The following is a 16,751-nucleotide window of genomic DNA, read 5'->3' on the forward strand; positions in this document are numbered from 1 at the left end:
ACTGGGGTCATGCCTCGAAAACAGCCGGCCATGCAGGCCAGAAGAGAACATGGGGTGCGATTGTACGCCATTACTGGTGGCCATCCCTTCGCACGGACATTGCCGCCTTTGTCTCTGCCTGCCCCTCTTGTGCCAGGAACAAGACGCCCAAACACCTGCCCTATGGCCGTCTTCTGCCTCTGCCGATACCCTCAGTTCCATGGCAACACATAGCGATGGACTTTATTACGGACTTGCCAGTATCCTCCGGACACACAGTCATATGGGTCGTGGTGGATCGGTTCTCCAAAATGGCTCACTTCGTCCCTATGCCCGGACTGCCCTCTGCTCAGGAACTCGCGGAAGCCTATATACAACACATCTTTCGCTTACATGGCTTTCCTTCCCACATCGTGTCCGACAGAGGAACTCAGTTCACCTCCCGCTTCTGGAGGGCTCTCTGCAAACATCTGGGAGTGACTCTGGACTTTTCTTCCGCTTACCATCCTCAGTCTAATGGCCAAGTGGAGAGGGTCAATCAAATCTTGACATCCTTCTTACGTCACTATGTCAACGCCCATCACGACGACTGGTCCACGCTTCTGCCTTGGGCTGAGTTCTCCCATAACCACCACGTCAGTGAGTCGTCCTCCAAATCTCCCTTCCATGTCGTTTACGGACTACAGCCTTCCGTCCCGTTGCCTATATCCCCTTCTTCGGATGTCCCTGCTGCTGATACTGTAGCCCGTGACTTCGCTACCATTTGGGACTCTGTCAAGGCGTCCCTTGGGCGCGCTTCCCAGCGGATGAAGAAACACGCTGACAAAAGGCGTCTAGACCCTCCGTGTTTCTCTCCTGGTGACCTGGTCTGGCTTGCTTCCCAGTACATCCGACTGAAGATTCCTTCCTACAAGCTGGGTCCTCGCTACATCGGGCCGTTTAAGGTCCTCAGCAAGATCAATGAGGTCTCCTACAAACTGAAGCTTCCGGCCACGATGAGAATACCCAACTCCTTCCACGTCTCTCTCCTCAAGCCGGTGTTCCTTGGTCCCTTCTCCGCTGCTGCCAGCCCGGCTCCTCCTCCTATTGCTGAGGACGACATCTACGCGGTAAGAGATATCGTGGCCATGAAGACTGTTCGTGGCCGGCAGTTCTTCCTGGTGGACTGGGAGGGGTATGGTCCTGAGGATAGATCCTGGGAACCCAGGGAGAATGTGGGCACTCCTCTGATCCGTGCCTTCATGTCTCGGTTGCGGGGAGGGGGGCGTGGGGGGGGGGGGTACTGTCACGCTCCCCGGGTCCTCGGCTCCCCTTCCCGGGTCCCCTGCCCCGCTCCCCGGCTCACCTGCCACGCTCCCCGCGTCCCAGTCCCTTGTGCCCGTCCTTCCTGGGCTTCCTGGCCGCCGATCCCGGCGCCCGACGGCCTCCCAGGCCCTGCTCGGCTCCCCTGCGTCCTCCTCTCAGCCTCCTTCCCTGGCTTCTGGCACCCGGGCCGCGCGCACGCGCATTAGGGCGCGCGCGCGGTCACTGACCCTTTCTTAAAGGGCCAGCGCCCATTAACAGGAAATGAGGTTAGACAGGTACGGGGTATAAAGGGGGTTCTTGTCCAAGGGGGCGGGGCCTGATCTTCGTGTTCCCTGAGCTAGGAGTCAGGTCTCCTGGTGTTACTGTGCTCGTACTCACCTATCTCTCTTTGTAGAGCCGTGCCTGCTTCGCCACCCAGTCTGCCGTATCCTGAAACCCGAACGCTGTCCATCTGCCATCCTGACAGTCCGCACCACCTCGGATCCCTGCGGTGACCCGTCTTCTTGCTCCCAAGGTTCCGGACCCCGCCTGACATCATCTTGGCTTCCGAACCTGAGCTGCGTCACCCGGACTACCACCCGTAACTCCGTAGTCCCAGGGACTTCTCCGCTATACCTGTGTGCAAGGACTGCTCTGCTGTTTCTAGTGCTCCAGCTGCCGGACTCTTTGCTACCATCTAGGAGTTCGGTCCAGTGGATCCACCTCCTGGGCCTGCCCGTACACCTGGCCCTGACATATTATAAAACCATTCATAGACTTTTTTGTTATTATTTATTTGAGCTTTGTGGAATTTTGTATTTATTAAATTAGATGCGCTTTTTAAAATGTGCTCGTTTGTACTGCATTTATGTTTTTCTGTATGTGTTTTATTATTGTTATGGATATATAATGCGGACATATGTTGTGCACATACACAGATAATATGACAGCATCTATAAAGGGTTTGTTTAATAAATAACTTTTAATGAAAAAATTTAAAATCACCAATAAGGTGCAAAAAAGTGACTGAAGTACAAAGTACAGGTGCGATAGGACACCAATTGATCAACAAAACTTACACTCCTTGACAGACGTTCTGTCGCTTATCCATGTTATGTAAATAAAAGCTTATAACCTGACTTTAAAATTCATCCATTGGTTTTAAAAATTACTCTTTTGAAAGCTGAAACCCTCCAAAATTTGGTTTAAGTTATGAAAATAAAGTTGCTGCAAAGCTGAAATATTGATCATTTAATGAACACAGAAAGGTCAGATTTTGGCAAGACAAAAGTTTTGTCGCCCACTGAAAGTAATGTGAAATTCAAACAAATAATTAACTTCTAATACAAAGATATGTTGCATAACATTGGTGAATGAAGTTGTGGTGCTATTAGAGCCATACTTAATATTTTGTTTGACTTCCATGAGCCTGAAGGACTGCATCCATGCGGTTCAACAATGATTCATACAATTTATTGATGAAGTCATCAGGAATAGCAAACAATACAGTCTTACATGCCTCCCAGAGTTCATCTAGATTCTTTGGTTTTGTCTTCCAAGCTTCCTCTTTCATCCTACCCCAAACATGCTCTATGATGTTCGTGTCTGCAGATTGGGCTGGCCAGTCCTTGAGCACTTTGATCTTCTTTTCCAGGAGGAACTTTGTTGTAGAGATAGATGTATGAGATGGAGCACCATCCTGCTGCAGAATTTGACTCCTTTTATGATTGGGAATATAAGAGGTAGCTAATACTTCTTGATATTTTAGGCTATTGATATTGCCTTCCACTTTTCAAATGTTTCGCACATTTCCATACTGAATGTAACCCCAGACCATGATCTTTTCACCACCAAACTTAACTGTTTTCTGGGTGCATTTTGGATCCATACAGGCTCCACAAGGTCTCCTGCAGTATTTGCGGCGGCTGTGGTGTAATTCAACTAAAGATTCATCAGAGAAATCCACCTTCTGCCACTTTTCCAGTGTCCATCTGTTTAGCAGGCTGTGGGACTTGGCAAATGCCACATGGTTTTTTAATTGCCTTTTGTTTAGTGCTGGCTTCTGGGCACTGATTCGATCATGGAGGCCATTTTGAGACAGAATCCTACAAACTGTTCTAGTTGACACAGGGACTTGAGGTGAGCAGGCCTGTTGGAGCTCTGCTGCAATGGGAGAAGGGCTGGCTTTGGATTTTCTAACCAACAAACGTTCATCCTGAGCAGTTGTCTTGCAGAGTCTGCCGGACCTGGGCTTGTCAAAAACATCTCCAGTCTCTTCAAATCTTTTTGTTAATTCTTTGTACTTAATGCTGAGAAACATTAAAGGTGCCAGCCACCTCTGCAGTGGATCTGGTCTTCAGCCTCTTGATAATCAAGGCTTTGGTCGCAGGGTGGATTTTTGGCATGTTAGAGGTCAAGTTGCAGTTCTGTGCAAGTGAAGGTCTGGGGTGCTAGGTTTCTTTTTATACACACCCACCAATTAACAGATCATTTAGTGAGCACAGGTGAGGATGTAAACTAGGATTGGGTGCATTATATGACAAGTTGACAAAACCTTTGTCTTGCCAAAGTCTGACCTTTCTGTGTTCATTAAATGATCAATATTTTAGCTTTGCAGCAACTTCATTTTCATAACCTAAACCAAATTTGGGAGGGTTTCAGCTTTCAAAAGAGTAATTTATAAAACCAATGGATGAATTTAAAGTCAGGTTATAAGCTTTTATTTACATATTATGGATAAGCGACATAACTTCTGTCAGGGAGTGTAGGTGTAGATATTTCCCAATCAGCCAAACCAATAAACCACTGGACAATGATCAGTAATTATCAAAGACATAAATATTGTTGGCAGACATTAAAGACTTACGACACGACACTATGCCGACCTAATTCATTAAATATCCACCAGTAGGTTTAAACGATTATGTCACTGGAAAAAGATCAAATATCTATAAAGGATATCAATGTTGTCAGTGGACAAAATCCTAATAAGACAATGGTTCAGGAGATATCAAGATGATATAAAGTATGTTCCAAAATAATGGCACCAGTATTAATTCAACCGTATAGTTTATTGGACTTTCAAAAGTTGTACTAAAAGTCCACTAAACCTGACAAAATAACCGCTGTCAGTGAAGGAAAAGATTTGACATATATAGCATTTGCAAAAAGCTCATATTGAGCAAAAGCACCTGGGATTACTCCTGACAGTGTATATTATCCACACATAAATACAGAGTCACAATGATCACCTCTCAAGTTAACAAGTAGTTAATTAGGATCACAGTGGTGATTCAGGAAATATCGAGTCACAATGATGACCTCTTCAGCTATGAAATGGTTAAACATGATCACAGTGGTGATACAAGAAAGACATACAGTATAAGGTGTCCCTGTGTGCAGAGAGCCGACTGACAGCCGCTGTCTGCGCATGCGGCCAGCATTTCTGCTGAAGACAAGGAGAAGGAGGGGTGCGGCGGATCAACGCTGCAGAAGGTAACGGGAAGACAGGAGCAGGACCGGAGGAGACCAGGGGGTGAAAGCCTGACAGGGGTTGACCTGGGAGGACCTTTCTGTGCCATCTTCCATGTCAGAAGCTAATAGGAAGCTAGTAGCTAGGCCAAAACAGTGAGGCTGCACTGCACAACATATTTTTGCTGCTTTGGAAGCTTTTTGATCCCCTAAAAGTTTTCTTTACCTTATGTTTAGCCTCCAATTGAATCCAATGGGGTTCGAAAGGTCCAGCATTTGTAATGGTGAACATAACGTTTGTTCAGTAAGGCTTAGTAAACCGAACTGTGAAAGGGTCACACATATCTACTAGTGATATGATTTATAATAACAAAGGAAGGAGTAATTGCGTGCAATTTTATGATGATTTTAATATAAATAGTTACAATTACATATAAAGGACATTAGATGGTACTTTGCACACTACGATGCTTGAGATGCCGAGCGCGATAGTCCCCGCCCCCGTCGCAGCAGCGATATCTTGTGATAGCTGCCGTAGTGAACATTATCGCTACGGCACCTTCACATGCACTCACCTGCCCTGCGACGTCGCTCTGACCGGCGACCCGCCTCCTTCCAAAGGGGGCAGGTCGTGCGGCATCACTGCGACGTCACAGGCAGCCGGCCAATAGAAGGAGAGGGGCGGAGATGAGCAGGATGTAAACATCCCGCCCAGCTCTTCCTTCCGCATAGCCAGCGTGAGCCGCAGGTAGGAGATGTTCCTTGCTCCTGCGGCTTCACACACAGCGATGTGTGCTGCCGCAGGAACGAGGAACAACATCGTAACATCGGTCCTTCCGTAATTTTGGAAATGACCGATGCTACACTGATGATAAGATTACGACGCTTTTGCACTCGTTAATCGTATTAAAAACGATTTACACACTACGATATCGACAGCGACGCCGGATGTGCATCACTTTCGATTTGACCCCACCGACATCGCAGCTACGATGTCGTAGTGTGCAAAGTACCCCTAAGATGCATAAATCAGGGAAAAATACATTGACTCCCCGTGGATCAACATGACTGTTGGAATAAAAATTATCATAGTAGAGTGTCAGTATACAACAAGGATGTAGCAAATTGCTGCGGCTATATAAAGTGCGGTGCAAAAAGGGGTAAAGAGAGGGGCTATATCAAAAAGAAGGTGATAAGTAAATATATTGTATTATAAGAGCCACTTTTTAAACCCATCTAACATGCCAGAGGATAGTACTATGTTAATAGCTGTATGAGGACGATACAGTACCGCATTTAGGACAGAGTATGGAGAGAGTGGAAAAAATTGCCCCATTCAAAAAAAGCTGAAAGCAAAAAAGCCAGCAAGAATTGCTTACCAGCAGGTCAGTTTATTCTGGGGGACCAGGCCAGAGGGAACCTCTGACGGCCGTTTCGGGGACCTGTACCACTTCTTCTGGGAGTAGCGGTCCTGTACCGTGAAACGGACGTCGGAGGTTCTCTCTGGCCTGGTCCCCCTGAACCACTTGACCTGCTGGTAAGCAATTCCTGCTGGCTTTTTTGCCTTCGGCTTTTTTAGAATGGGGCGATTTTTTTCCATTCTCTCCATACTCTGTCCGAAATGCGGTACTGTATTGTCCTCATACAGCTATTAACATAGTACTATCCTCTGGCGTGTTAGATGGGTTTAAAAGGTGGTTCTTATAATACAATATATTTACTTATAACCTTCTTTTTGATATAGCCCCTCTCTTTACCCTTTTTTGCACCGCACTTTATATAGCCGCAGCAATTTGCTACATCCTTTTTGTATAGTGACACTCTACTATGATAACTTTTATTCCAACAGTCATGTTGATTCACGGGGACTCTATGTATTTTTCCCTAATTTATGCATATTAATGTCCTTTATATATAATTGTAAGTATTTATATTAAAATCATCATAAAATTGCAGGTAATTACTACTTCCTTTGTTTTTATATATCAGTCTTTTGGAGTGTGCTATCTCTGGGATATTCTGGTGGGTTAAATCATACCTTTTACCAGTATAATCCTCATGAGATCTTAAGGTTTAAACATGAGGCTCTTTGTTTGGATAGTGATATGATTTATAGCCTGTTGAGGCTTTTACTAGCATGTTGTGACAATGTATTAAATATGTTTATTAAATATGTTTTGATAGAAATTATCATCCTTAAACAAATTAATGAAACAGTAAAGTGAACTTGTCAGCTTATGCATGCACTCGAAACCACAGACTGCATGACTCAGAGCCTGGGTGCACGATTTTAGCCACAGGGCCATCAGAGCACTACAACCCTTAATGGTGTGGGGCCCAGCCCCCCTCTTCACCAGGCTCCCTTTATAGCTGCAGCAGTGGGGGCCGACCTTGTTGCTTTGGCCACTGCACATAGCTAATTTGCATGCAAAGTATTTTAAGTGTACCACATGCAAATTAGACATGTGGTGGAGACAGGGGTAGTGGGGCAGAGTGGGGCGCATCATCCCACCACCCAGCATGCAGCAGCATTACTCTGTGACTTCAACACACTGCTGTGAGTATCACAGAGCCATAGTGGTGGGGAGGACATGGTAGCCGGTGGAGAAAGGCAAGCGCTCCATGAGATGAAGACAGGGGCGAGACAATCACAGGAGCTGGGGGTGGTGGGGGGGCCTACTGACCCCCAGCCCCTATTTCAGCTACGTTGGGCGTATGAGCGCCCATGTCCAGCGGAAATTCATTGTGGTGCAGAGAGGATGCCATGCAACGTGTGAGCTGGGGAGGGTGAGTAATTGTAAATATGTCCCCATATTTACCATGATGGGGACATATATACCAGGAGATACCCAGGATGGGGGACATATATAGCTGCAGAGGGACATATAAACAAGTAGGGGGACATCTGAACCAGGAGCAGGACATGTAAACCAGGAATGGGAGATATAAACCAGGAAGGGGACATGTAAACCAGGAGGGGGACAAAAATACCAGGAGAGGACCAGGAAGGGGACATATATACCAGGATGGGGACATATATATCAGAATGGACCCAGGCTGGGACATATATACCAGGATGGGGACAAATGAACCAGGATGGGGACATATTTACTTGGAGGGGTCCAGAAAGAGGACATATGTATATAAGGAAGGCGAGATTTATACCAGAAAGGGGAGAAATAAATCTTGATGGGGACATATATACCAGTAGGAGCCCAGGAAAGGGACATATATACCAGGAGGAAAACATATGATAAGAAGGGGACAAATTAGCCAGGATCGGGACATAAATAACAGGATGGGCCCATGAAGGGGACATATATACCAGGAGGATGACATATATACCAGGAGGGGCCCAGGGTGGGGATATATTCCAGGAGGGGACATATAAATTTATATAAAATAATAGGATGATGAACATAATAATCCCACAGTTATCACCAATGAAGTATCAGGGCACTGATAATAGAATGCACAATAAATATATAAACAAGGCAGTGTCCGCACATAAATAATATAATCCCAAAACACACAATACCTTGCTGTAGAGCCTCAACTTAAAGGTAATGTGCCAGTAAGTTACTATAGTGTGAAAAAAAAAATGTCATGCAGTTTCTTATTGTATTATATACTTTCCATTGTTTAATCTCATTGTCTGTGATGAATTTACTCTGTAAGACTTATTTTTAAATTTTTTTTTATACCCTCTATTGGTGATTGGTGAGGGTGTAGTGGAGAAGTGGAGTTTTTCCAAAAGTGTCAGTGAGACTGTGGAAGGCTTAAGGGGTGGAGGCAAAGCTGGGATGGAGCCTTGGCGGAGTCTCAAGGGGGCCTGAATTTTTTGCCAGTATGGCGCCCTGAAATTCCTAGTGGCAGCTCTGTTCATTTCTCTGAAATGCTCCTGTTTTTCAGAGAAATTATAGTTAGATGAACAGGTGTTCCCCATTTCTCTACCACTGCCAGAGAAAACAATCCTCTCCTGTCAGTGACATACAGTGAAGCTGGTAAAAGCCATCAGCACCAGACTAGTCTGGCCTCCAGCTGTGGTCCATTTCTGGTTCATACTGACACCAGAACATTTCGGATAATTATATATCTGGGTGTAATTGTGCAGCCAAGCTCGGATTCCTGCTGCTTGTGGTTTAAGAAGTTCCCTTAAATTGTGGAAACATATATACTAAGCATTGTAGAAACTTAGTGGCAACAAAAAGAAAACGTTTCCCTGATGAATCCAAGCATTGTTGAAGCTTACTCTTTATTCTTCTTGAATTTGCGTCACTGTGTCCTTCTTTACATTGTTTGGCCCAATTGTCAGCTAATTTTGCAGCATCTGAGTTCCAAGTCTGCAAAAAGAGAATTTGATAAATATGTACCTACATTTTCTTTTATCAAATATAAAAGTTTATGACATATGATACCCATAAAACATCTTTACTTAAAGTATGGCAGGCAGAGATCTATCCCTGGGGTGAATACCAGTAGGCAACAAAATGCCAGGCTTGGTGAAAGTATTTAGAGAGCTAGACTAGCAAGTTAAATATCACGTGCCGTTGCTTGCTGATTATCTATCCATCATTCAACAGTCAGTTATTCATCCAAGTAATAACAAAGAATAGATTGCCCTGTAATAGGGTTGGGATTAAAAGTGGTTGTCTCATGTTCATTAATGCACATATGAAAAAAAAATACTGTATTTACAGACTATAGGTTGCACCGGACCATAAGACGCAAAAACGTTTTAGACGAAGAAAATATTAATAAAAAATTTGTGGCAAAAAATGTGGTAATGACATACTGTTATGGGGGAATCTGCTGCTGACACTGCTATGGTGGTAATGTCCCCCGATTCTGTACTGCTGTCTCCATCTTTGTCCCATTCTGGTATATATGATCCCCATCCTGGTATATATGTCCTCCATCCTGGAATATATGTCTCCAATCCTGGTGTGTATGTTCCCCATCCTGGTAAATATGTGACCCATCCTGGTAAGATCCTCATCTTAGTATATACAGTTAGGTCCAGAAATATTTGGACAGTGACACAAGTTTTGTTATTTTAGCTGTTTACAAAAACATGTTCAGAAATACAATTATATATATAATATGGGCTGAAAGTGCACACTCCCAGCTGCAATATGAGAGTTTTCACATCCAAATCGGAGAAAGGGTTTAGGAATCATAGCTTTGTAATGCATAGCCTCCTCTTTTTCAAGGGACCAAAAGTAATTGGACAAGGGACTCTAAGGGCTGCAATTAACTCTGAAGGCGTCTCCCTCGTTAACCTGTAATCAATGAAGTAGTTAAAAGGTCTGGGGTTGATTACAGGTGTGTGGTTTTGCATTTGGAAGCTGTTGCTGTGACCAGACAACATGCGGTTTAAGGAACTCTCAATTGAAGTGAAGCAGAACATCCTGAGGCTGAAAAAAAAGAAAAAATCCATCAGAGAGATAGCAGACATGCTTGGAGTAGCCAAATCAACAGTTGGGTACATTCTGAGAAAAAAGGAATTGACTGGTGAGCTTGGGAACTCAAAAAGGCCTGGGCGTCCATGGATGACAACAGTGGTGGATGATCGCCACATACTTTCTTTGGTGAAGAAGAACCCGTTCACAACATCAACTGAAGTCCAGAACACTCTCAGTGAAGTAGGTGTATCTGTCTCTAAGTCAACAGTAAAGAGAATACTCCATGAAAGTAAATACAAAGGGTTCACATCTAGATGCAAACCATTCATCAATTCCAAAAATAGACAGGCCAGAGTTAAATTTGCTGAAAAACACCTCATGAAGCCAGCTCAGTTCTGGAAAAGTATTCTATGGACAGATGAGACCAAGATCAACCTGTACCAGAATGATGGGAAGAAAAAAGTTTGGAGAAGAAAGGGAACGGCACATGATCCAAGGCACACCACATCCTCTGTAAAACATGGTGGAGGCAACGTGATGGCATGGGCATGCATGGCTTTCAATGGCACTGGGTCACTTGTGTTTATTGATGACATAACAGCAGACAAGAGTAGCCGGATGAATTCTGAAGTGTACAGGGATATACTTTCAGCCCAGATTCAGCCAAATGCCGCAAAGTTGATCGGACGGCGCTTCATAGTACAGATGGACAATGACCCCAAGCATACAGCCAAAGCTACCCAGTAGTTCATGAGTGCAAAAAAGTGGAACATTCTGCAATGGCCAAGTCAATCACCAGATCTTAACCCAATTGAGCATGCATTTCACTTGCTCAAATCCAGACTTAAGACGGAAAGACCCACAAACAAGCAAGACCTGAAGGCTGCGGCTGTAAAGGCCTGGCAAAGCATTAAGAAGGAGGAAACCCAGCGTTTGGTGATGTCCATGGGTTCCAGACTTAAGGCAGTGATTGCCTCCAAAGGATTCGCAACAAAATATTGAAAATAAAAATATTTTGTTTGGGTTTGGTTTATTTGTCCAATTACTTTTGACCTCCTAAAATGTGGAGTGTTTGTAAAGAAATGTGTACAATTCCTACAATTTCTATCAGATATTTTTGTTCAAACCTTCAAATTAAACGTTACAATCTGCACTTGAATTCTGTTGTAGAGATTTCATTTCAAATCCAATGTGGTGGCATGCAGAGCCCAACTCACGAAAATTGTGTCACTGTCCAAATATTTCTGGACCTAACTGTATGTCCTCCATCCTGGTATGTGTGTCCCCCATCCTGGTGTGTATGGTGTGTATGTTCCCCATCCTGGTGTGTATATCCCCTTTCCTGTGGCCCATCCTGGTATATATGTCCTAAATCTGACTATATGTTCCCCATCCTAGTATATACTGCATATTATAGTTATTATATGTAAGATAAAGCATGAAATAAGTAAATGTATTAAACAATTGTTTAAACATACAGATGTAAATTTTTCAAATAAATTCTAATATCAAAATATACTGAACAAAAATATAAATTGCAACAATTTTTGTTTTTGCTCTCATTTTTCATGAGCTAAACTCAAAGATCTATGATTTTTTTCAATAAACACAAAAGCCTGTTTTCTGTCAAATATTGTTCACAAATTTGTCTAAATCTGTGTTCCTGAGCACTTCTTTGCTGAAATACTTCATCCATCTCACAGATGTGACATATCAAGATGCTGATTAAACAATATGATCATCATACAGGTAGAAAGATGAGCAAACCTTTCAAAGTTTGGTTCCCCGAGCCTTACCAAACAAACGCTATGTTCGCCAAACCAAACTCTGTACCTTTTTGAACCCCACTGAATGCAATGAGAGGCCAAACGTAAGGCAGAGAAAACACCTTGGGGGGGTCAAAAACCTTCCAAAACAGCGAAAAACATTTTACAGTGCAGCACCACTGTTTTGGCATAGCCATTAGCTTTCTAAACTATTGATATAAGAAATATAGAGGTGGATGAGAGACAGGTGTAGGGCTGGTGCTCCCATACCCCTGCCAGTACAGACAAGACACAACTTTGAGACCCATCTTGGAGTTTTGATATTTAAAAACATTTCAGACAGACAGTAGGACAATGGCATCAATTGCACCCCCTAATTTCCCCATATTGTTTTTGCACAGAAGGGAGGTATGGTCCATGCAACACACAGGAAGTGGCCTGGCTTTTCTGTTTTAAAAAGTAAGCACACATTGACCGTGCCTTCTGCAGCAACACATCCACGCCAAAATAGTGCCCTAAAATTTTTTGTACAACCTGGTTGAATACATGAGCCATGCAATGCACATGCCATATCACCCAGGCGTATTGCTGTCACCACATGTGCACCGTTATCGCACACAGCCATCCCTTGATCAAGGTTCAGTGGAAACAGCCATTGATCACACTGGGCCTGGATAGTGGTCCACAACTCTGCAGTTGTGTGACTGCATTCTCCAATGCATATGAATTTAAGCACTGTCTGATTGTGTTGACGTCTTACACACAGAATGTGGGCTGGTATTTTCATTTTAAAAATCAAGAGATGCATGAGTGACAGACATAGGCGTGTTTCTCACAGAACCCTGGCACTACAGACAAAAGACAATTTGGAGACCCTACTTTGAGTCTCCACATTTCCAAAAAGTCACACAACAGAAAAAGTGTCAGCAATTGGCACAAACTACAAATAGTCCAACAAAGCAACATGCATGTTTGGGACCGGCCCTGTAACAAGGCCTGAACCAAAATTTCTACCTTCACCAGACACAGTGAGATGACAGACAGGCGTAGGCTTCTTTCTCCTAGAACCCTCACACTACAGACAAAAGACAATTTGCAAACTCTCCTTGGAGTCTCCACATTTCCCAAAATTAAGGTCAGGCAACAGGAAAAGTGGCAACAATTGGCACAGACTACAAATAGTCCCACAAAGCAACATGGATTCTTTTTTTATTATTATTATTTATTTACAAAGCACCATTGATTCTATGGTGGTATACATGAGAAGGGGTTGCATACAAAATATATATACAAGTTACAATAGACAAACTGGTACCGAGGGAAGAGGACCCTGCCCTTGTGGGATTACATTCTAAAGCATTTTGAGGAGGAGACAGTAGGTGGCGCATTGGTGAGGTAGCAGATCTGGTGGTGGTGAGTTATCAGATCCAGTGGTGGGGAGGTGGTGGGGTCATTGGAGACTGTAGGCATTTCTGAACAGATGAGTTTTCAAGTTCCGTTTGAAGTTGCAAGTGTAGCAGATAATATGACATTTTGAGGCAGCAAATTGCAGAAAACAGAACATATTTGGGAGAAGTCTTGGAGGTAGTTAGATGAGGAATGATTGAGTGTGGAGGAAATAAGGAGATCTTGGAGGGATCGGAGTTTATGTGCTGGTATGTATTGGGAGATTAGTTTGGAGATATATGGAGGAGATAGATTATGGCCAGCTTTGTAGGTCAGTGTTAATAGTTTGAAGTGGAGAATTAGAAGCAAATGGAGGGATTTGCAGAGGGGAGAAGTGGAGTAGTAGTGAGTGTGGAGACACGGGGGTCAGTGGGTGCTCTCGTCCGCTGAACCGGCCGCCTTTAGAAAGACAGTGTGGCCCAGGGCTCATCCCAAATGAACGCCGATCTCCTTAACCATGGGCGGAACACTACTCAGACAACACAGGGTGAGGGAATCACAATATTAAGACTTTATTGGATCCCCAAACAATTAACGGCACATAGCACATAACCAGCAAAACACACAAATGTAACAAGTAACAGAGTCTCACCCTTCCGCTGGCTCTCCAGGGATTAGATTGTTCATGCATCGGGGTTTCCAGGGCCAACTACTTCGAGAAAAGAATAGTGGCAAGCGTAGGAAGCTTACTGAGCACAGCACAGTCTGTAGCCAGGTGACCAAATTGTCCCAACCTGGGTTTCTTCCTTAAGTAGTCTCTGGTATGATGATTTGATCCTTGCAGCCGGAGTCGAAATCCCTAGACTGCAGTTATGGTCTCAAATCAGAATCGGAGTCCCTAGATTGAAGCCATGTGGCCAAGTGATCCTCTAGTCGGAGCCAAAGTCCCTAGACCGAGTCCACAAGGCATCCTGGTTCTGATCCCCTAGCCAGCTCCTAAGAGTTTAGACTGGATCATGCAACATCCATCGACCAACTGGTGACTCCTAGAAGTCACATTTTAAAGCCATAGCCTTCCCTTAGTATATACTGTGCCCTTATCGGATTGATTGTACAAGGTTGCTTCTCTTATTGGATGAATTTCAAGCTATATTCAAATATCCAGAGACAAAAGTGAGACAGGTAACTTACATCACATCTAGCAATTCACTTAGTAATACAATGGGAAGTTTGCATAATTGAGTTATCTGGGTGTCTGACCTTCAGTGGCCAAAACAATTACATGAGTCAACAAGAGTCTTGTAAAAACAAAGAGGGTTTATCCCCCGTCTATAAACAAACTGTCTTCATGTCTGGCTGAATGTTAAGAAAGTTAACCCATGATAAGCATTGACAGAGTCCAGGTCGTCACATTCCTCCCCCTTCTTAATATTGGCTTCCGATCACCGTTCTCCTCTTGACGGCATTGTCCTTTTTAATGGTGAGGTCAGCAGCAGAGGCTCACATCTGTACACCTCCCCCTGATTACCTCTCCCAGGTTGAGCAGCCATATTGCGAACAAAAACTAAGGTGGGGTCCAAGAGTTGGGCTTGCATAAATTTCTTACTATCAATCTTCCCCCAGTCAATAGTCACAGTCTGGTTAGGTTTACTCATGGTTGTTGGCTCAGGAGTGGATGATGGAGACTGGGAATGTGAATTATCCTTGGAAAAGATGTTAGAAAGATCCACATCAGGGTCCTGCTTGGCTTGGAAGTGGGTGATGGCTGTTACAAACTGGCTGGATAGTCCTTGTCCTAGGTCATACTCCAAAATAACTGGTGTGAGCAGGTAATCCACAAGCCCCACTTCCACTTCCCTCTGGGTGGTATCCGAAACAACAGGCTTGGTGGGGCCATCCATGAACCCCACTTCAATTTCCTCCTGGTTAGTCCCCGAAATAATGTAACGCCCCTGTAAATGGGTCGTTACAGGGTATTAAATGTTACCCCCATTTTTCCCGGGCAGGAGGAAGAAGAGCCCCCACAACACACACTCACATCACACTGGCAGGAAGGAGTTAATAGCTTCTGCAGCATGAAGTTTGTTCTGAGTCCATGACTCATCCTGTCTCCCTAATGAGCAGGTGGCTGGACACAGGCAGGTCCCCATGACAACCAAGGGGAGGGGGGGCCTGAAGGAGTGAGCTTAGTGCAGAGCACACAGAAGTTTTAGGCAGAACGTCAGAGGCTGCAAGGGATTGCAGACTTACACAGGACAGCTCCTGTTGAGGAGATGCCACGAGACCAGGGCTGATAACACCTAGAGGAGGGTAATGGAGCTGAGGACTGGGGTTCCCTGGAGAAAGTTGTACCCGGTGGCGGTTGTGTTAGGTCCGCTACCGGGGATGAGAGACAGAGAGGCGGCGAGTTCCCAAGATGCTCTATGCCACGGGGATGGCACTAACGCACTGAAAGGGAGAGACCCCCAGAACACCTCACCGGACACCCCTTCCTCCTACGTGCCCGGGACCGACCAAAGGCTACAGGCGGCGAGGACCAGCACCCGGGTGCGATGTGAAACGGACTTTAAATAAAGAACAACTGGAACCGCACACCGTGACTGCTGTGAGTAATGCCGCCGCACTGTGCCCCCGGTGTCCCTGAGGACTGTTGCCCTGGGTCTCATTAACCTCCCGGGGCTCCCCCGCTCCACCCGTGGGGAGCGATTCCATCCGGCTGCCCGTAACACCTGCCCCGGAGAGAGACCGCGCAGCGGCGGCTGAACACCTGGCCGCAAACCACGGGTGGCGCTGCAAGCATTCCCCGTCCCCATCCCGTACCGTTTCCTGGGGGAGAGTGATGGCAAGCCCCCCCAGGGACCCCATTACCCTCCTTCTGTCCCCCTTGTAACACCGGACTGGCGGTCGGACTTTCCTTTTTATTGAAACCCGCCAGGGGTCACGGAAGCTGGGTCGGGCCACTCACAGCCTGACCCCGAATACCACCGGCCCGGTGACCGTGCGAGCCCTGCAAGCCCCGGCGTGGGCATTTCAATAACAGGTGTGGGGAGGCTGTCCACAAGCTCCACCTGACCTCTCCCTGGTCAGACCCCAAAATAACAGGTGTAGGGATGCTGTTCATAAGCTCTACATCAGCCTTGCTCTGGTCAGTCTCTACAATGACAGGTATGGGGAGTCTGTTCACAAGTCCCACATCGATCGCTTCCTGGTTAGTCCCCAAAATACCAGGTGTGGGGAGGCTGTTCACAAGTCTCACATCAACCTCTCCCTGGTTGGTCCTTAGGTCCAACTGCACACATGCCAGAGGGATGTCCGAGCTCTGGCCCTCAGCCAGGGAGATGGATAGTTGGGAATCTGGTAAATGGTCTTCTGGGGAAACAATAACTGGGCTTACCAGGGTAATGGAGGAAACAGTGTCTTGTAGTCCCTGGCTCTGTATGTCACAGACCTTAACCAGCTG

The 16,751-nt window shown here is 45.3% G+C and overlaps 1 protein-coding gene across 1 annotated transcript in view; it reads right to left on the reverse strand.

The window, feature by feature from the left end:
- LOC142295734 (cysteine-rich venom protein-like) overlaps positions 1–16,751 on the reverse strand; it is a 112,241-nt gene that overhangs the window by 47,442 nt on the left and 48,048 nt on the right. The window contains exon 5 of the mRNA XM_075338825.1: positions 8,987–9,077. Within this exon, the coding sequence (XP_075194940.1) occupies positions 8,987–9,077 (91 nt within the window). The remainder of the gene's footprint in view (positions 1–8,986; positions 9,078–16,751) is intronic.

This window comes from Anomaloglossus baeobatrachus, chromosome 3 (genome assembly GCF_048569485.1).
Source record: "Anomaloglossus baeobatrachus isolate aAnoBae1 chromosome 3, aAnoBae1.hap1, whole genome shotgun sequence".
Classification (NCBI taxonomy): domain Eukaryota; kingdom Metazoa; phylum Chordata; class Amphibia; order Anura; family Aromobatidae; genus Anomaloglossus; species Anomaloglossus baeobatrachus.